The 20783-nt window shown below is 52.0% G+C and overlaps 1 protein-coding gene and 1 long non-coding RNA gene across 5 annotated transcripts in view; one reads left to right on the top strand and one right to left on the bottom strand.

Moving 5' to 3' along the window:
- Positions 1 to 629: 629 nt before the first annotated feature.
- NR2F1 (nuclear receptor subfamily 2 group F member 1) lies at positions 630 to 10546 on the bottom strand. Its single transcript, XM_079793247.1, is given in 6 exon segments — positions 630 to 1674; positions 6785 to 7312; positions 9749 to 9764; positions 9766 to 9894; positions 9896 to 10060; positions 10062 to 10546. Coding segments are annotated over 6 exon segments (1269 nt in total). The 5' UTR covers positions 10212 to 10546; the 3' UTR covers positions 630 to 1393.
- Positions 10547 to 13471: 2925 nt separating this feature from the next.
- LOC307105846 overlaps positions 13472 to 20783 on the top strand; it is a 117206-nt gene continuing 109894 nt past the window's right edge. For 3 of the 4 annotated variants that reach the window (XR_013814057.1, XR_013814058.1, XR_013814059.1), the window contains exon 1: positions 13869 to 14545. This is a non-coding gene — a long non-coding RNA (uncharacterized lncRNA). Of the gene's footprint in view, positions 13828 to 13868; positions 14546 to 20783 lie in introns of those variants that run through there. The other variant, XR_013814056.1, reaches the window with a different exon arrangement.

The following is a 20783-nucleotide window of genomic DNA, read 5'->3' on the forward strand; positions in this document are numbered from 1 at the left end:
CAGCAGACCTGGAGGGCCCTGCATGGAACCCCTGCCACCGGGTATGGAAAGGGGCGAACCCTTGCCACCTCTTCAGTGGGGCCGTAGAGGGAGCAAAGCCAGGGCTCCCAGCACGGAGGCCCCACCTCTCTCCCAGGGCTAGGAGGAGGCCAGACCCTCCCATCACAGGCATGAGGTACAGAGGTGCCTGAGCAAACCTTTCCCTCCCTTGACCCTCCTCTTCTAGTGCTTCACACCCCTACAGCCAGGCAAGTTCCCACGTGCAGTCCTGAGCAAGTGGTGCCCGAGCCTGGACCAGCCATGTGACCAGGTCTGCCAGCCTGAGGCCCCGCTGCGGGCAGGACCTCTAGCAGCCCACCACTGCCACCCACCAGGACACATGGGAGGCTTGCAACCACGGCTCCCTGTCGTCCCTGACCACGATGGCCCACGCAGAGCCTGGCCCTCTGAATTTACAAAACCAAGCACTGACTTGGTTTAGGAAATAAACCTAGCCAACTTGGTACTAGACCTTGAAAGTTTCCCCCTCTTAACCCCACCCCCATTCTAATAAGAGTTGGAGTGGAGATTAATTGGAGTGTTCTTTTGCACTGATGACATCTGTCAAACAACCAGACGCGTGGGTTTTGCTAAATTCTTTTATTTTTGTTTAAATTTTCACTTCAATTTTAATTCTTGAAGAACAGCCTCGACAACATATATCGCACTCATTATAAGAAGCAAAGGGTTATATCAAAAATTATTAGTATAGAATCACAGGAAATCTGGTTTGGAACCAGAAAAAAATACAAAACAGATATAGATACATAGACACAGGACAATTTTTTATAATTATTTGGAAAATGTTATTTTCCCCTAATCCTTGTTTCCTTTTTTTTATGTGCATACGATGTTTAAATTTTACAAAAAATGAAAATAAAGACTAGTATCTTACAAAATGAATAACAATGTTTGGGGGGTGCGTGTGTGTTTCTACATAGGATTCAGTCCACTTCCATGTGTTGTTTTCTGTACAGAATATATCCACATCCGTCCACAATAAATCCTGGAAGGTCCATTAGTCTCCTTCTGTTTTATTAAAATTCTCATGGTCCTCTCTTCCAAAGATTGTTTTCTTTTTCTCACCAGACACAAGGTCCTTTTCCTTTCCTTTCCAATGGGTTCACAGATCTGATCCTAAAAGAGTCTCCTTTTCTCCTGGATTGTAGCTTGGGTTGCATTTCTGTAGGGTGGGCTGCTCCTGCCTTCCCGGCCCTCCTCCCCCCTGCCCGGCCTGCCCAGCACGCTGCACCCTGCATCAGCTGCCCGGTGTCCCCCAGGCTTTGGGGTCCATGGCCCCCGCAGGTCCTCTGAGTCTCTAAGGAGGTGGGGGCAGGCGGGAAGTGCCCATGGATTAGGAACACTGGATGGACATGTAAGGCCAGTTGAAGCTGCTCCCAGACAGTAACATATCGCGGATGAGAGTTTCGATGGGGGTTTTACCTACCAAACGGACGAAGAACAGCTGCTCGATGACGGAGGAGGACACTGTGCGCAGGGAGGGCAGGCGCAGCAGCAGTTTGCCGAAGCGGCTGGGCTGGTTGGGGTACTGGCTCCTCACGTACTCCTCCAGCGCACACTGCGACTTCTCCTGCAGGCTCTCGATGTGGGCGGCATCCGACAGGCCACAGGCATCTGCCCGAGCAGCCACAGGAAGGAAGAAGGGGAGCGGGCACATGGTTAGGTCGGTGAACAGCAAAGGCACACACAACAAGCCATTAAAAGAATCTTTTTTGAGGAGAAAAGGAGGAAAAAAAAAAGAAATAGAAGAGAAAAGGAAAGAAGCCCACCCCTCCATGCTTCCCCACTCCTCGACCAGCCCCCAAACAAATAAAATAAACCAGACCCCCAGCAAGCCTCGGGGAGCTGGAGAGAGGAGCACACACATGCAGAGGCGGCAGCCTCTCTCGTCCCTTTGTTTTTCCCCTTTCACCTTCGGATTAAGTAACGTACGATGCTGGAGCCATGTTTGCTGTGCGGAGCAACCTGTCCTCCCCCTGCAGGGAGCATCCCTGCACTGTGCTCATTACAGGGAGGACTTGCGCCCCACTCCCCCCTGCTTTCTGGGTGTGCAGGAGCCCTGAAGAAATGTGCAGCCTGAAGGCAGTTCTTAAAGGCGTCGTGGAGTCCCCCTCTCAACAAATGACCCCAACCAGAAACCTCACGGAGAACCTAGATTGTGTAGTGAACAAACACATAAGAGCAGGCAGGGAATCACGGGCTGGCAGTGCCTGGAATCAGATCAAGCCCAGGCTTTAGCAAGAGAGGATTTGAGATCCACTATCCGTGCAAGCAAGGACTCTGCAGCAAAGCCTTGGTGAGGGTGTACACGTCTATCTGTGCCTTAGATCTAGTAATTGAAAATTGGTCACATCTCTGTAAACTGTGTAATAATCAGGAAGAATGTGGCTCAGTTACTCCAGGCTGCAGAAAGGAGACATCTTTAGTGATCAGACACAAAGCTGGGTTAGAGGCAGCAGCAGCTGCTGCTGCTTCAAACTGGAAGATGGGGAGTTGAGGGGGGATTTGGGGAGATAGGCTTCCTTTACAGGACCAACGGGTGGGTGGGGGGGGAGGCGGCACCTACACGCAAGGACAGCATCTCAAAACCTGTGTGTTTATCTCATCGATAAACCAAGGCTCCTCTTGGTCTCCTAAAAATATTTTAAGACAGCAGCTTATACTATATCAACTAACTGGAGGCAAGCAAATGGAGGGGATGGTGGAATCAGCGGAATGAGATGAAGGCTTCCTCTCCTAGTTTAAACGCCTGTGTTGTTTCTTATATTAATAATGAATATTTCAAAAACAGGAAGATCACAGAGGAACCCTTAGCCAGTCAGGAGGTTGACTAGAGATCAAAGGCAGAGTTTGCTAATATATAGATCTGGGAAGAAATCCATGCATGGCGATGCCCCTAAAAGGACATTATATATTTGTGAATGGGCAAGTGTGACCCTACAAAGACATAGCAAATGATTCAAAAGTGAAACCTGTGTCTGCTAGGGTTTTCTGAGCTTTATGTCCTTATATTTCAAGAACTGGGGCTTACCAAACATCCTACCACCTTCATTTACAAGGCTATGGCCTTGAGCAAAAATACAAATAAAACTAGTGATGGTGATTCAAGAACTTCTGAGGCAAGTGTCCTTTGACCCCAGATCCAGACCGGGTTCCTGTCAGATGTCTAATTACTCCAGCCAGCTGCTAGGGTGCATCCACACCCGCCTGCCTTGGGAAATCAGTCAGGTTTTATGGCTAGCAGGGCGAGGGCAGGAGCACTTTGGGGCTTTGCTCCTTAGAGAGGGGACCCTGAGGTCTGCCCTTGGCCCTGCTTGCTAACCTGGCTCTGCTGAATAGCCACCATGCAGACTCGTATTTACATATATCTTGCTTTACATGCATTATCTGCCCATTATACGTCAGGATCCCTTTCAGCCTCAGACAATGCAAAATGAAAAGGACCCACTGATACCCCAGCAGATTTTTTTAAAAGACCCATATGGCATCCCCTCAGGTCCGTAAAATATTTATCTGATATTTATGATGAGGGACCCCAGAGTGCAAGGTCACTACCCTTCTCCCAGCTAGGCCACGCCAAGGGAGAGAAGCCCAGGAAAGTCTTGCTTGGGCCCTGTGCTGGCTGCTTTGATATCTTTCCTCCTTTGAAGGCAGAATGCCTGTAGCTCAGTGGACTGCCAGGTGCCAGGCGGCAAGCCCTATGGCCCTAGTTTGGGCCTGGCTTCCCAGTGTAAATAGTCACCCCCACTCTGGATATTCCTGCAACAGGATTCCCCCAGCCGTGGACAGACGGTACGAGCTCTTAGATGGATTGGGTGGTTGTGGTAGCAAAGCGAGGTGAGCAGGGGGTGTAATGTAGTCCATATTTATATGCCATGAGTTATATATACCCCAGATCAGAAAGGGAGTCAGCATGTGCAAAATCCATGTCTCACTTTTTATATGGCAGTGTCAATGTGGGAAACCTCAATATTTCTTCTACAGTATATGGAAAAGAAATTATGTAAATAAATAACCATTACTGTTCAGGCCCTCCCGGCTTAGCCTTTGTAGTGCAGAGAATGTATTTCATGTTGTGCATTCAGAAGAGTTTAGTGTTCAGGAAATATAGATGTAATCAGCTGCCATAACTAGAAATCAAAGTTATTATTGTACTGAAAATGGATTTATTGTATTTATGTTAACTAGATGGCTCCTTTCAGGGAAGGTCTCATTTATTTGAGGGAATATTTAGGTGTATGAATTAATGAATTTTTTAAAAAAGTAAGTTCAGGTCATGACCTAGTCTTTGGATGCTGTCCAGAATATTAAGGATTAAGCATACCATCCGGAGGCCAAATGTGAAAACCACCACAGGGAACCCCCGTGCCAGCTTCAAATACTTAACCGGAGCAAACCTCATTGGACAATATGTCTAAAACTGTCTTTTCCATCATTCAAAGTTTGCTCAAAAGTTGGATGACTTTGAGAAGGCTTCCCATGAATTCCCTTCTGGCTGGCAATCAAAACAAGTTTAGTCAAAAGTGGAAATGTGTTGTATGAAAGAGGGGGGTGAATTACTACTGACAGCTCTATTTCCATTTTCAGATATTCTGCTTGCAATTTTCCAGCAAAATAATGTTATTGTTCACTTCTTGCCTCCCCCTTGCACCTTGAAGACTTGAAGAAACTTCTTTGGGCCCTTTTTTTTTTTTTTTTTTTAAAGAAACACTTTTCCCAGGGATGTTTTAGGATGAAAGTTGAAAGAAAAGCTAAATAATTCCACAGTCTACTCTGCAGCCTGCACAGTCCTCGCCTCTCTCTGGGAAAGGGCAGGAGATCAGAAAAGTCAAGGGAGTTCAAAGAACCGCAGGAAGGACAAGGACAAGGGAGGAGAGACCTTTCTTGAGAAGACCTCTGTCCAGCTTCAAGTCACAGATCTGCTTCAAGACACCTCGCTGGATGAGATTGTAAAACCCCAGCCTCCCTGACACTGGCTTGCTTCCTGATTAATTTGGCTAAAGAGCCGGGTAGTGGAGAGCCAGCCAGGCCCAGGCCTGCCAGAACTAACGCAGCCTGGTCACTGCTTCCCAGGCTCTTTGTCACTTGTGAAAAACACGTTTCTATCAAGAAGACTTATTAAGATAAAATGCATTCAAACACCAAGGAGGCTATTCAATAAATCTTCCATTTGTTTTAAGGTTCTCACTTTATCCTCTTGCAAAGAATAACTCCCTCTCCCACTAGCAGACCTGTATTTGCACGGAAAGTAAAAGGAGGGGGGGTGCAGTCCAAGTCCACAGCTCTGGCCACCCTGCATACAAATGAGATGCTCTTGTCTAAATAAATTATCTGCTGCTCAGATCGATATTAATACTACATTTGCTACATTACAATATTGTGCAAATTTAAGAGTCATTTTAATACAACGTAAATATGATTCTTCACGCATGAAAGCCAAGAAATGCTGATAGATTATAGCACTGCTTACTGTTCAGCAAGGCCTTGGGGAAGGGGTTTCGCCATCTCTGCTCAAGAGTGGTTTTCCTTTGGCCTTTGGGTGTCCTGGTTCTAGGCTAGATTTATTAGGATAGCTTATTTGTTCTCTGAATGGAGGAATGAAAAACAAGAGTGCCAACACTGGAGGTAAAACTGCAGCTAACCCCACTCACCGTGGGCAAGGCTTGAGACCCAGTCTGGGCAGCTCTGCTCCCCACCAGCGTCCCTTCTGGCTTTGTTTATATTTCCCCCATTACCTGCTGTCCCGGGTGTTTATATGTTTCCCTCTTGCAGGTTACAATAATAAAAAAGGCGGGCAGTGTTCTCAGAGGCTCAGACCAGAGCCTTCAAAGGCAACGTTAATGCACTTTCCTGGAAGTTAATTTGAACCATCTATCATAAGAGAAATTGTTAACATGCATGTTACCACCGCCTACATTTAATTTGATATTTTTAAGGCACTCTGTTAAATTTCCGATGTTCAAGTGTTTTGCATGGCGACGAGATTTACCCCCGGGGCGGGGAGCCTACCGCGCTTTTGGATTCCACTGTATTGCTTTTGTTTTTATCTTTCTTGTTTAGATCGAATCCGTTTTTTACGACCCTCAATAACCTCAGCAACTGCAAACATGAATGGTTTCCGATAAGGGAAAATCAGGCAGCAATAAAACGGGATTATTTATGATTTACTTGTGCGTATTCTTCTCTTTCCACCTGTGTGTGTGTGTGTGTGTGTGTATGTGTGTATGTGCGCGCGCCTCTCTGTCGGGAAACTCACCCAGGGAGCGTGCCACACAGAGGAGAAAGCCGCATTCCCACGTTCCTTCCTTCCTTCCTCCCCCTCCCCCAGAAACACACACACACACACACACACGCACACACACACACACACACACACACACGCAAGCACACCGCACACACGCGCAGCCAGGCGATCCACAACGCCGCCTCCCCCACGAGACACGCACCCGCCGCCGCCGCCGCCCCGCGCGGGGGTCCAGGCCGCTAGGCCCGCCGCCGCCGCCGCCGCCTCCTCTCCCGCACCGCCACGCTCTCAAGATGGCAGCGCCGCCACCGGCCGCGTCTCTACGCGGGGGCGGGGGGGCCGCAGGTCCGGGCCAGGCCCGAGGTCCGGCGAGGCCGGGCCGGCGCGGCGGGCGGCGGGGCAGAAGGCGGGCCCGGCCGGCCCCCAGGAGCCTGCGGTGGCGCCCCGCGCGGCCTGCCCTCCTAGCGACCGCAGCCTCACCTGACGTGAACAGCACGATGGCTTTGAGGCAGCTGTACTCGGCCGAGTCGACGTGCAGCGCCTTGAGCTTCTCCACCTGCTCCTGGAAGATGCGGATGTGGTCCATGAAGGCCACGACGCGGTCGGCGGACATGGGCGAGGCGTGCAGGCCGGCGGCGGCCAGCAGCGGCGCCACGTGCAGCGGCATGGAGCACTGCGCCGCGTTGAGCACGAACAGCTCGCTCCAGGTGAGGCGCAGCAGGGACACCTGGTCAGTGATCTGCAGATCCGGGAAGAAGGGGATGTTGCGGGCCCACTCGACGGCGCTGAAGAGCAGGCGCGCGGCCAGCTCGCAGATGTTCTCGATGCCCATGATGTTGTTGGGCTGCATGCACTGGCTGCCGTAGCGCGATGTGGGGTAGGGCTCCGCGCGCAGCAGCAGAGAGATGTAGCCCGACAGGTAACAGTGGCCGTTGAGGGGGTCCCCGTTGGTGAGAGCGTACTGGCCTGGGTTGGGCTGGGTTGGAGGCATTCTTCCTCGCTGAACCGCTGACAAAAAGAAAGAGAGAAAAGAGGCAATGTGCATCCAGGGGGCTTGCGGACGTAGCCGCGCTGCAGAGCACCCGACACAATGCGGAGGCTCTTCCCACAGGCGCAGGCTCCCCGCGCATTTTCTCTGGAGCTCGCTCTCGCGGCCTGCACCAGGAGGAAACCTGGGGTGAGGCCCTCTTGCTCCGCCGGTCCATCGCCTGCGCACCTGGTCACGCAGCCCTGCCACAACTAGGCCTGACTTCAGGGCCCCCGCGCCCAGCATGCCCGAGAAAGTCCCACCCAACCCCGCTACCACCAAGGAGTAACACGCAGATCAATGAAATCCCACTCACCCCCTTCAGAGTGAAACAAAACAGGGTAGAAAATAAACAGGAGAAACCAGAGAAAGGTGATGGTTCTAGGCAAATGCCTAGCTGCCTCTTCATTTGCAAGCAAGCAACATTTTGCTCAAAATGCTCCCATATTCTCTAAAAAATGCCATCGAATTACCCTTAAAATAGACACAAGTTACATATGCTACTAATCACTTACAACTTTTCCATAGAAAACAAGTATCCTGCTTCCCTCCCCTCTCCTCTCCTCCCCATCGCCCCACACAAAGTTCTCGCTGTTAAAAGCAACAGAAAATTGAAAAATTTCAAGAGAAAGTTGAACTTACAGTAGCCAAACATTATGGGGAAAAGTAGGAACAATAATTAATGTCTGTCCTGCGTGGTGCCACTGCAACCTGCAGCCAGCTTTTGCCCAGTGAGTGCACGAGCTCGCCACTGCAAAAACACTGGATTCATTAACCATCTGAATGCAAAACGTAAGCATGCTCTGAGTTCTTAAAGCTGACCAAAGTTTTTTTTTTTTAATGTGTATGTTTTACTTCAACAGTGCCAGCGTTTTAAATTGCCATGTAAACAAAGACAACTCCAGGAAAAGTTAGGGCTACTGAACTCTTCCCCCCAACAAATTAACGTAGATATGTCCATGTCCATGTAGCTGTCTTATTTCAGGTTGTGCACTGTTTTCTTAAGTTTGCTTTGATTCCATTTGTAATGCAAGTCCCCATGCAATTTCAGCTCTTGAAACATAATGGCTAGAATACTTTTTTTTCTAATTATAGTTTTGAACTTGGCAGTTATTTTTCAATTAAATGAGAGCACAATTCAAAGTTGTTGTTTTTTCTCTCCCCCCCCCCCCCCACCCCCCAGATGCCTACAAAATCTTCCTGGAGCTAGAAATGAAGTCGTCATATTTGCCTGCTCTTTGAGATCTGAAGGAATTCAATTTCTTTTCCTGTGGCATATAAAATATAATTTTAAAGTCAATTACAAGAAGGAGTAATCTGCATTCTGCAAAATTGACTGGTTCGCTAATTTGACTATAAGACATCTTTAATGATTGTCAGGAGATAAACTTTAACTGTAAATGGCTAAATATATTTATAAGAAAAGTGCTGCATCTCTTGCCACATGAACATGAAGCATATCTAAATACAACATCAAAAGTTGCGTTAAAAGAAACCAAAGCCATACAACACAGGGATTAAATGATGTGGAAGCTCATGCCAGCTGCAGTCTATCTATGCATTATAGCCAAATCAGAAGGTTCGGTAAATGCCGTTGTAAATTGTAATTTGTATGCAGTATTTAAGCAGAGGGTGGAGTTTGATGAAGAAATAAAATGAGTATCATGCTTTTTAAAAAATGACACAACTATGAAAGCAAGGCTCAGTCACAAACTTTCCTTTCAAAGTAGAGGGGTGAAACAAGGCCACAGCTCCGGAGGAGGCGGCCCCAGCTCCTTGAAGAGGAGAGGGAACCAGTGAACAGGCCAGAAGCCCCCCCCCCCCCCCACCTCCCCTAATTAGACCTACAAGTGCAATAAATCTCACTCCTCTTTTTCCATGCTAAGCTTCCAAAGGGATGATGCAGCAATGAATCTACTCAGGGTAGTCCAGTCCCCAGCCCTCCCCCATTTCAATAAAGGGAAGGGAAAGGTGGAGGGAAAGTGAGATGCAAAAACACAGAAACAGGAGTTTTCTGGGGGAAGTAAGCACCCCTCCCCAAGTTCATGCCAGCACAGCCCCAAGCATCCACTCACGCACACGCGGGAAAGAGACACACATCGAGCACAGCCAAGACAGAGGAAGAAGGGGATTTTAAGCCACAGCTCACGATCCCAGGGACACAATCCTGAGCAGGCAGCGAGAGGATGGAGGAGCCAGGGAGACGAGCGCAGGCCGGGAGGGGGAGGCAGCGGCAACGAGCTGGGGGGGGGGGGGGGACGCCGGGGGAGGAAGGCAGCGGGGACAGGGGAAGCTGGGACGGGCCAGGACTGCGGGAGCCCCAGCCCCAGACAGCAGCCACCTCTGTGAGAGAGAAAGAAAGAGGGCCGGGGAAGGCGGGCGAAGCTCAGGGAGAGAAGCAGAGAAGAAATATTCACCTTCCCGCCTCATGCCCCACTTTGAGGCACTTCTTGAGGCGGCAGTATTGGCACTGGTTGCGGTGGTGCTGGTCGATGGGACAGTTCCTGTTGGCACGGCATGTGTAAGTTAAGTTCCTGCGGACGCTCCTCTTGAAGAAACTTTTGCGAGCCCTCGCAGGTGAATTGGCCGTAGTGCTTGCCGCTTGACTTGTCCCCGCACACCACGCACTCGATGTGCTGCTGGCTCTGGCCTGAGCCGGGCGGGCCCTGGCCCTTGTCCCCTGCGGTGCCGGGGGTGGCGGGCGCTCCGGGCTGGCCCGGGGTCTGCGGGGGTGTGCGGCGCGCCCGAGCCTGCCTGCTGCTGCTGCTCCCCGGCGCCGCCGCCGCCGCGGGCCGCCTGCGCTGCGGGGTTGGGGCCGCTGGGGTTGCCCCCGGCCACGTCGTCCTGCGGATCTCGCCAGCTGCTAACTACCATTGCCATATCTTTGGGCCCGGGGAGCGCTGGGGGGAGCCGAGCTGCTCGCCGAGGGCCGCGGGGCGCGCGGGCGCGCTGGGAGGGGAAGGGGAAGGGGAAGGGGGGGAGGGGGAGGGGGTGGGGGGCCCACCGGGCGCCCCGGGGTCGCGGGAGCCGAGCCCGAGCCGCGCACCGGCCGCCGCCTCTGCCGCCGCCGCCGCTGCCGCCGCTACTGCCTCGGCCGCCCCGCTGCTGCTGCGCGCCCGCCCGCCCTGCTGGCGTTTTGTTGTGGTTCCTGCTGTTTTCTTTCTCTCTTTTTGCAGCCCCCCCAGGCTCTCAGGATCCCCCCCCCCGCAACACCCCTGCTCCCCTCGCCCGCTCCCCCCGCGCTCCGATCCTGGGGGGGCCACGCTCTCCTTCCCCCCCCTCCCCACCCCCCCGGAGAGCAAGCTCCCTTCTCTCGCTTTTTTCTTCTTCCCCAAGTTGCAAAATCAGAAATGGCACAGGCGGCAGCCGGGAGCGGCGCGGGGCGCAGCGCCGGGGGCGGCGGGCATGGGCCACGGCGCGCGCACACACTCGCCCTCCGCCTCGCCCGCACCCCCGCGCGCACACACACACACACACACACACACACACTCACTAACACACACTCACACACACTCACTCGCACACACACTCGCTCACCCGCGCCAGGCGCCTGCCCGCCCGCCGGCCGCTCGGGCTACCGCCGAGCGCGGGCTGAGCCGACACCGAGGAAGACCGCGAGGGCGGCCGCGGCGGCGGCGGCGGCGGAGGAGGAGGTCGGGGCTGCAGGCGCCGCTGGAGCCGCCGCCTCAGCTGCAGCGACGAGCGCCGCTGGAGGAGCCGGGCCCGGGCCGGAGTCCGAGCTGGAGTCGGGGCCGCCGCCGGAGCGCGAGCCCGGGTCGGGGGCCGCCCGCGCCGCCGCCGCTGTCCCGGCAGGAGCCCTCGCTGGGCTCGAGGTGGAGGGGAGTTCGGTGAGCCGAGCGGGGCGCGGGGCAAGGCTGCTGGCGGCGATCAGGGCGCGCTGGTGTCGGGGGGCCAGGTCCAGGGCCGGACGCTGCCAGCCATTCAGGAAGGCAGAGCCGGAGAGCGGGAGGCAGCGGGCGAGGAGGATCACACACTTTGCTCTTTTTGTTGTGCCGGTGGCGCCGGGCGCTCACTGCCTTCTTCTTTGGGGAGGTGACAGAAAAGAAGGAAAATAGGAGATAATTCACGCCGGCGACGAATTCACAGCGAAATAGAAAAAATAAAATTCAGAAGAAAAAGAATTGCAAAAAAAAAAAAAGCGAGAGAGACATCCAAAGTAGGTCGAATAAATAATCCTCTTCTTTTCCTCTTTCTTGCTCCTTCTTCTGCTTCTTCTGCTATAACACACAGAGCTAGTTAAAAAAACCCTGGAGATCGCCCAAAAATGTTCTTTTTTTAGTATTTTAAATAAGTGCTCTTCAGCCGGGAACCAACACCCTCCCTCCAAAAAAAATCATATATGTATAAAATAACGATAAGAAGAATACGAAGGGGGTGTCTCCTCCTCCTCCTCTTTTTTTTTTTTTTTAAGTTTAGCCTCTCTCTTCTGCAGGAACGGAGTAAAAAAGACAAGAAGGAGGGAGAAAAAGGAGAGAGAAGAAGAAGAATACGGGGGAAACAACTAAGGATACGTAAGAAAAGAGAAAAAGGAGAGGAGGAGAGCGAGGGAAAGAAGAGAGAGAGATTGAGAGACTGAGAAAGAGAGAGGCAGAAGAGGAGGAGAAGGAGGAGGAGGAGGAGGAGGAGGAGGAGGAGGAGGAGGAGGAGGAGGAGAGGAAAGGGAGAGAGAGAGAGAGAGAGAGAGAGAGAGAGAGAGAGAGAGAGATCCCAAAATTGAATGCGTTTAATCGGGAGGACTCGCCGAGCAATGTTTCCGAAAGGGGGATCTGCGCGAATGTCTGTATATAGTGAACTTTGACACTACTATTGAAACTGACACGTTTCTATGGAGATCGCTGCCTTATATGGAGCTCGTGTCAAGGAGCCAGGAGAAGGGCTGCTGGCAACTGATAATCAAAGGAGACTGACTGGTCAGAGCCCTGAATGGGAGGGGGGGGAGGGAGGAGAAAATGGGAGGCTAAGGTTAGCCATGCCTCCTGCACGCCATTGGTTGGAGAGTCCCTCCCCCCTCCTCCCTGGCTCCCCCCCCCCCCCCCCCAGCTACCTACCGACGGGGATGGGGAGGGGAGGAGGAGAGAAAGTGAGGGAGGGGGTGTGCTTCTGACAAGCGCAATTTACATTGAGATCGCCCTGCTCTGCTATTTACTCGGAGACCTGATTAGTATGGGTCGTCTATGGTCACACACACACACACACACACACACACACACGCGAACGCCAGAGGGGGGAAGGGATGGCGAGGGGGAGAATGCCTTGCAACGTGCAAATTAGAAGGAAATAATGTTGATTTCTTATGAAAAGTTTTTAAAATTGGGTTTCACGAGCTCGAAGAGAGTGCCATCGAAAATGTTAGGGATTTTTTTTTTTATATGGGAATTTAACTCTCACCATTTTAACGACTCGTGAAATACACTGGGTTTAGATTGTTGTCTTCTTTCACGTATAAGCACAACCCAAGTGTGGGCTACGTTTATTTTATATCCTTTTAAGAAACGAGGCAGACAGAGACTCCTGTTTTTTTTTTTTTTTTGGCTCCTGAGTATAACTTGGTTTTAAAGGTTTCATTACGACAGGACACTCGTGGAATTTGCAGCTATTTCCACAAAATCAATCAGAATTCAACGGTTCCTATTGATCCCAGAGATGATTTAAAAAAAAAATAAACTTTCCAATCAATTTGATTTTTTTTCTTCTTTCTTTCTTTCCCCCGCTCCCCCCTGCTTTGGTATCCCCGGTACCCCCAGGCTGTCCCAAACTCCAAACAACGCTTCAATAATTATTAAGAAAACAGTAATAAGTCCTCATATTGTTGGGGGTGGGGTGGGGGGTTAGTGCGGCCGAGTCAGAAAAAGAGGAAAGGGGCGAGTGAAAGACCGGGGAGAAGATGGGAGAAGTGGGGGGAGAGGGGAAGGGAGAGGGGCGGGTGGGAGGGGAGAGGGAGGGAGGGGGGAGAGAGAGAGAGAGAGAGAGAGAGAGAGAGAGAGAGAGAGAGATTCCCGAAGGCGATTGGTCGCGGGCGGGGGGGGGGCGGGGGGAGGGGGCGGGCCGCGGGGCCTGCGGAAATCGCTGGCTCCGGCTGCCACCTAGCGGACGGGAGCCGCGCCCGGAGCGCACCGCCGGGCCCTCCTTCCCCTCTCCGCAGGCAGCCCGTGCCTTTCCTCCAAAGGAAGACAACACTTTGAAAATTCTTTCAATGGATTTTTTTTTTTTACTTGAAAGACCGTACTAGGGGAAAATGATACTTCTGTTAGTTACAAATTCTCCAATAGCACACTCGCACCCCCCTCGTTTTGGGATCGCTCCCCTAGGCAGGCTCGGGCGGGCGCGGAGCGGCTCACAGCGACAAAGCCGCCGCCGCCGCGGGTGGGAGCCGCGTCCGCCCGCCCGCCCGCCCGCCCCTCTCCTCGGGAGAGCGTAAAAGTTTGTCTCAGCTCCAGCATCCTGAGCCTCAACACGCCCTCAGATAAAGGTGGGAGTAAGTGGCCACGCGGTATTGACAGAGGTAGGGTTTGTGTTTTTTTTAATACTCGTTCTCACTTTAAATTTCACCAGGGAGGGGTTTGGGAAGCGCTGCGCTTTGGGGGTGCGCTGGGCGCTTCCCCGTCTCTCCCTTGAAGCCGGGAGTTGGCGGTTCGCTTCGTGAGGGGCGACTGTTTTAAAGAGCAGAATAAAGGCTTTTCTGTGCCTGCCCCGCAGCCCCTCCGGCTTAAATAATGGAAACAGGCACTGCGCTCGGCGAGCGGCGGCCCTTTGTAGGCTGCCGGTGGAGAGGAGGCGACCGCGGCCAGCGGGGGCTCCGTGCCCTTGTCCCTCTCCCCACATAAACGCGCTCACGTCTCCTGGTCAGCTAAAAGGTGAAATGAACACGACAGGGGAAAAAAAAGAGAGAGAGAAAGAGAAAGGAAAAAGGAAAGAAAGAGCAAGAGCCAGCGTTCTATCCATACACCGTAAACGTTACTCCCCGTGCAGAGCAGAGACGAGCCGCCGAGGGCAGGCGGAGGACGCCGGCAGAGGGGAGGCGGAGGAGAGGAAGGAGAACGAGGAGGCAGACGGAGCGAGTGGGCGAGGAGGCGAGCGCCGGGGAAGGGGAGGTCCGCTGAACGCCGGCGCCCAGGCCCAGCCGCCCCCGGACCCGGCAGGAGAGTCGCGGGCGCCGGAAGCGACGCTCTGCCAAGTCCGGCCGCACCAGGCAAGTAACGCACTGACTGTGGTTTCTTGTGAACTCGGGGTCGCCGAGGCGGGCAGGCCAGGAGGCAGCCTGGGCTCGAATGGCCTTCTGTAGGCCGGGGCCGGAGTCCGGGCAGCCAGGGCGGGACGAGGAGAACTTTCCGCGGGGCCTGCCCCGGAGCCGCCCTCGCCCGGCCGCTGCCCCGCCGCGCGGAGGCAGGGAGAGCGCCCGCCGCGCCGCCCGGAGCTGAGGATCGTGCAGCCGAGCGTTAGTCCAAATTCAAAGCAGGGCCCCCCAACCCCCACTCTCTACCCCCACCCTCCCCACACACACACACGGGAAACAGCTACGGGGCCTCCAGCGCGGAGGCAGGGGGCAGGGGGCCGCCGAACGGCACACGGCACCCGCGCAGCCGCCCCCGCCGGTGCCGAGCTCCAGCCGCGGCGGAGCGGGCGGCAGAGTCCCGCCGGGCTGGCCCCGCCCGCACGCTGCCCGGCTGCGAGCAGGGCCTGGCGAGCTCGGCTCCTGCCGCCCACCTGCGGGCGCCTTCAGTAACGGGATCCCCTAACGGAACGCGATCGATGGCTGCCCGTTTGATGGGGGCGATAGTGTCAGGGAATGAAAAGGGACACGGAGCGGCTTTCTCCAGCGGAGAGCCCGCGGCAGCGGCGGCCCGAGAGCACCGGGTCCGCGGCCCCGCAGCCCAGCCAGACTCCTGGCCCGCAGCTAGAGGGCTGAGGGTGGGGAGGGGGTCACCCCCCGGGGGTGGGGACCGAGGGGGCGTGTGTGCAAGGAAGAGCCTGAATCAAAACCTACGACAGCGCTGCCTTCTGCGCGGGGCAGGGGCGCGCGTTTGCGTCAGAGGGCGCGCGGGGCGGGCGCGCGGGGCGGGGGCGGGGGCAGCCGACGCCCGCCCGGTGCCGCGCCCGGGGGCTCGGTGGGCGCGGGAAGGAGCCGCTCTAGAGCTGTTGGCCTCGGTCCGGCCTTGCAGGCTGCGGTGGGGAAGGGGGGCGGGGGGGGGGGGCGAGGCTTGGCGGGAGAATGAGCTGAAACTTGCCGGGAACGGCGGCGCCCACTCCCGCGCACTGCGGGCTCTTCCTGCCTGCCCCCACACTGAGCTTCCAAATTGGGAAGAGACCCCTGGGATCCCGCGTGACCCGGGGGATGGGGAGCAGCGGGGCCCTCGCTCCTCCCGGAAGGGCCCCAGCCCCTGTCCCGGAGGGTGGCTGCTGGCGGTGGTGGTGGTGCGCGGAGCGTGGAAGCCCTTGGCTTCCGAGCAGGGAACAAACGCGCCAACTTTCTGTCCCCAAAGGGGGCAGGAAGAAACCTAAACTTTCCGAGGAGAGGCGCCGTCCCCGTCTGGGACTTGTCCAGCCCTGGCGGCACTCAGGCCTCGGTTTCTCTCCCTGACCACGTTTTCACACCCGCAGAGCGCCTCCACGGGTGCTCACAGCCTCACCAGCAAAATGGCTTCTGTGGAGGGACTGGGGGTCCTGGGGGCTCTGGGGAGCTCTGGCTTGAGTTTGTTCCTGCTTCAGCTGGGCACACTGGCCCTAGGGCGCGACTGATACTCTTGTTGTTTGGCAGGGCACCTAATAGAAAAGTGATCATATTTTGTGGAAGCACGTAGGTCCCCAAATTGTGCAATTCCACACACGTGTCCAGGCACACTCAGGTGCAGAAGCAGGAAACGCAGTTGCAAATTTCCTCCTATTTTTCACTTGTCCTCTCTTCTCCAGATCTCTCTCGCCTTTCCTTCTCGCACAAGCGAGAGCTTTAGCATAACCTCAGCCTGTGGACTTGGCTGTTGGACTCAGACCGGCTGTGGCCCTTTCCCCAGCACCCTACCTGAGACCGCCAGCCCTGTGGCCCTCTCTCCTTGGCCCTCTCCGAGGCTTCTCCTAGTGAGGCCGGTCTAGGGATCAGAAAAGCCTCCTAGGGCCTGGGCTCCTGGGCCTCCCTCCTGAAGTCTTCCTCTGCCTTCCTGTTTCCTACAAGCTTCTTCAATGCATACAAAGTCTGCACTGTGGATCCCCCAACAGATGAAGAGAAGGAATCAGGCTGTAAACTTACACTGCCCCTTTCAGATGGCTAGCATCATGGCCTAGCCTTAATCACCTTTTAAAAGAACTTCCACACAATCCTTGATCTCTCCTAGCCAGACAGCCAGTAAACAGTTGTGACCTGGTGGGAGGAGAGAAGCAGAGATCGCAGCATTGACTTGCATTCCAGGCCCCAGAGTCTGATCTAAGCAGACTTTCCAACTGATTAATACCCCCTCCCCAATATCCTTCTTCTGAGGAATGCTGAATCATTCTTCACTAATCCCATGACATCTTTGATATTGGTATTTTGCTTTCCCGAAGCTCACTGGATCATTCATTTTGGCTTTTTGGCAAATTACACTGAACAAAGGTGTCCTTGTAAAAATGTTTTCAAAATCTAGTTCAAGAGCCCCGAGATCCTACAAATGACCAGATATGTGTAAAATATTCTCTCCCATACCTCTTCCCTACCCTCTAAATAATTAAAAATGGTATTATTCTGTTTAGAGAGACCACAGAACAGAAATAGCCCTGTTTTATCAAGCCCATCTGGAGAGATGAACAAGCCTGCAATCATTGGGAGAAAGGTCAGTTCTTCTGATCTTATTACAGACCTTTCCCAAAGAGCTTATTTTAAAGGTGCCGAATCAATTAGTCTCCGTTGGCATGAGATTAATGCTGGGAAGGACGCAGTTGAAGATGTATTTAATGTGGTCTTGCATAGATATTTTGAAGAAAAGGGAGGAGAGAAACCCATTGGAATGCCTGCCTAATGTTTTGTGCTTATTAAAAAAAAAACAAAAACAAACAAACAAAAGCCTGGCCTATGTCAGAAATCCCCTCCCAAAAGGTTGAACTCCTCTGTATTGTAGCTTCCCAACTGTAAAAAGTTCTGTCTTTGACAACCTGAAAACAAGGGTGGGAAGGCCAAGTTGGGAGTGGGCTGTCCTGCTTGCTCTTACCCTGTTCATAGAGTTGAGCAACGGATCCAGCGGACTCCTGTACTCACTATCACTCCGGTAGACTGGGCATTTCTTCTTTGTCACCTTTGGGTCGAAACACTCAGAGATAAGTGCTTTACTTTAGAAGCGGTTTAATTTTCCATCACAAACCGGCCATTTAAAGCACGGGCTTTGGAAAACAGAGATAAGGGAAGTACTTCCCCTTTCTGCTTGGACCCCAAGTTAGAGCCCCCCCTCCCTCCCCAGTAACCACAGGAGAGCAAGTGTTGACCTTTGGATGCAAAACAAGCTTTTTGTAGGAGGAAAAGTGGCAATCATTTATAGCACACCAGTGAAAGGGGTAGGTGTGTGTGTGCAAATTTTACTTTTTGTAAAAATCAAGTCTTAGCCAGATAAATGCATTTCTACAAAAAAGAAAATGGAGAAGTTTATGTTATAAAATGCATTTTAAATGCCAGACTTGAGTGAAGACTGACTGTAAGGCTCTTCTTCCCAGAGAAAATGGGTTGGGTTTGGATGAAAAGTTTTGGTTTTAAAAGGAGTTTGGAGCTTATTAAAGTACCCTGACAATACAATCAACTAAACTATATTATCATTTTTCTTAATAATTACCTGTCAGAACACAGATTTCTTTTATTACAGGATTAGCCCATCAGAAGTAGATTTGAATTGGACATTCATTGATTAAGGACTGCTCAAGTATGTTTAAGTTTTTAAAGTCTTCACTGCCTACAAAATAAAAGTAGTGGGAAAGTACTGGCTCACAAAGCCAGCAGATCTGTTGGTAACTATTGTCATGCTTCACTTGTACCTACCTATCATAAAGTTGATCTAAATAATAACCCTAACCTTTCCTTCTAAACTGTCAGTGGAAAGATATGTTTATTACAGTGTCCTCCATCAGTCTCCATCAGTAAGGAGAGAGGGGATTTAAGTAAAGTTTAGATGAAAAAGAATGAGCGTAGTACACCACTGATACAAACCACATGGAGCAGTAAATAATTATGCCCTCTGTTATGCTATGTATATTTTATTTACCCATTTCAGAAGTGGATAATAAACCTAGCCCATCTACGGGAGGAGTTAATAAGGTATTTCAAATGCATGATCTAACAAAACTCTAGGATAGTTCTATGTTTTATTGTTAACCGTTTGCATGAAATCTTCTGAAGCTGAAAAGAAAAAGGAAAGGGCTTTTGTGTTAGTTGATCCTTGGCTAGTCTAGGGCTAAGGTTGGTGTGAAAGGGACAAGGAGGTCACTTGAAATCTCCTTTTATCTACTCTTATTTTCTCTCTGGATCAGCAACTTTGAATAGATATCTTCTAATCGCTCTTAATGGAAAAAAAACTATGGGAGCAACGAATCTGCCTTTAGAAGTGGATACATATGTGGACAGCTAGCTAAGTTTGCATATGACTATATCTTTACACACATGTGCTTAGAGTTTTTTGGGGTGCATGGTGTAAATGTTTCCCACACATTTGGTGGGTTATTGTTTGGGTAGGTTCTATTTGCCCTTATACTGAAGTATGCACGCACACCCACATTAGGATTCTCTGTCAGGTCTAGGTGATACTTTCAGCTGGTTCTCCCTTCAGCTTTTTCTTGCCCTCACTCTCTGGGATGTCATATTTAAGTCCTGGGGGGAAAAAGCAAATAATTGAGAACACGATGGACAGTTTTGTTTTTTTTTAGTGAAGACATCTTATTTGAACTGGAAGCCACACTGATGGGAGGATTTCTCTTCAAGGGCAGAGATTGTGTGACAGGTGGGAGGTGATGGGGTAAGATGAGACTATTACTTTCAATCTCTCCCCCATAGTTTTTCTTTTTGGTCTTTCTTGGAATCAAATTGGTTAAAACACAATAAGTAAGTGGCAAACAAGAGGCTGACCTTATGCAATTTAAAAGTTAATTTTTTTTGTGTGTGTGTGTATGTGCTATAGGTTTGTATCTTCAAATCTTTGAAGTTGAGCAATTGATTACAATTGGTTTTGAAATTGGAATTATTTTAGTAATTCTATGCTGACTGAAATACCACCTAAGTTGTCTTCTTTATGTGGTGTTGTATGTGCTTCAGAAAGGAGAAACAGCTCTCAGGTTGTTAAGTATGAGTGGCTATCCAGAAAACGGACATTAGATTTCTAGGACTGAAAGCACTTGGCTTTACCTCCTAAGAAGTGTCTCCCTGCCCCCCAAACCCGTGTTCTTCTAACTAAAATTCGAATTGCTCCCAGAGCCTGGGACACTTAGCTGTAAATTCTTTTAAGGGAATACTCGGTTACCAGGGCTACAAGTTCCCATCTCAACCTGCCAGCCTTCCGGCCCCCTGCTGCAGACTGCGGAGACCCTGGGCTGTCTGGGCTGGGACCTTGAGCCCCCTCTGCTCCTACCCCCAGCCTATCAGAAATCACAGAGGCAACGTCCGAGGTTGGGTGGGAGAGGATTAACCCCTCTGTAACTTCTCTCCCTCCCTCCCTCCTTTCTGAACACCAACAGATCATTTCCCGGGGTTTCCTGGTGAATAGGAGTGTAGGAGCCACCCTGTCCAATAAAGATTAAATTAAGTAGAAGAATCCCAGCCACTGGATACTTGGAAGCTCCGATGGGGCATCAAACCAACGTTTAACGCATTTTTTCCACTCACTGGCGCAAATCTTGGACCTATTGGGCTTAACTTTAGACAAGAAAGAAAAAAAAAAGATAAGGAAGGAACGGAAAAATGAAAAAGAAAGAAAAAGTCACAGAGAAACTCCAGTTTCAAGGGAAGAAGTGACCTTGTGCTCAGAGAGAGAGGATGAAGGCAAAAGCAGGGCTTCCTGGCCTTTCTAGTCCTTTTTTCTACTCCAAGAATTGGAGGCTCCCTCTCCCAGCGGAGGGCTTGGAATTTGGCAGTTTGGGCTGGTTTTTGAATCTATGTTTATCCGTTAGGGATGGAGATACACGTGGCCTAGGGTCAGAACTGCACGCCTAGGAGGAAAGGTGCACGCAGAACCCAGTCAGCTCTTCTACGCTGACTTCCTTTTTTTAAAACTAAGGTTTTTGGTTGCGGGGAACTGGAGAGTTTCCTCTAGTTACTGCCCAGCAGGAGAAACAATGGCTTTCTCTGTCAGCTGGTTCAGCGCACTGGACACTGACCTTGGAGCTGAGGCAGGGTCAGGCACTTCCTCCCCTGGGAACTGGCCCAGCCCCCCAATATTGGCCTCTGGCTCCCACCGGCTCCTCTAGTCCCAGGGCGCAGTCCGGAGGGGCAAA

Source organism: Cnephaeus nilssonii, assembly GCF_951640355.1.
Source record: "Cnephaeus nilssonii genome assembly, chromosome: 2".
In the NCBI taxonomy this organism is placed as follows: Eukaryota; Metazoa; Chordata; class Mammalia; order Chiroptera; family Vespertilionidae; genus Cnephaeus; species Cnephaeus nilssonii.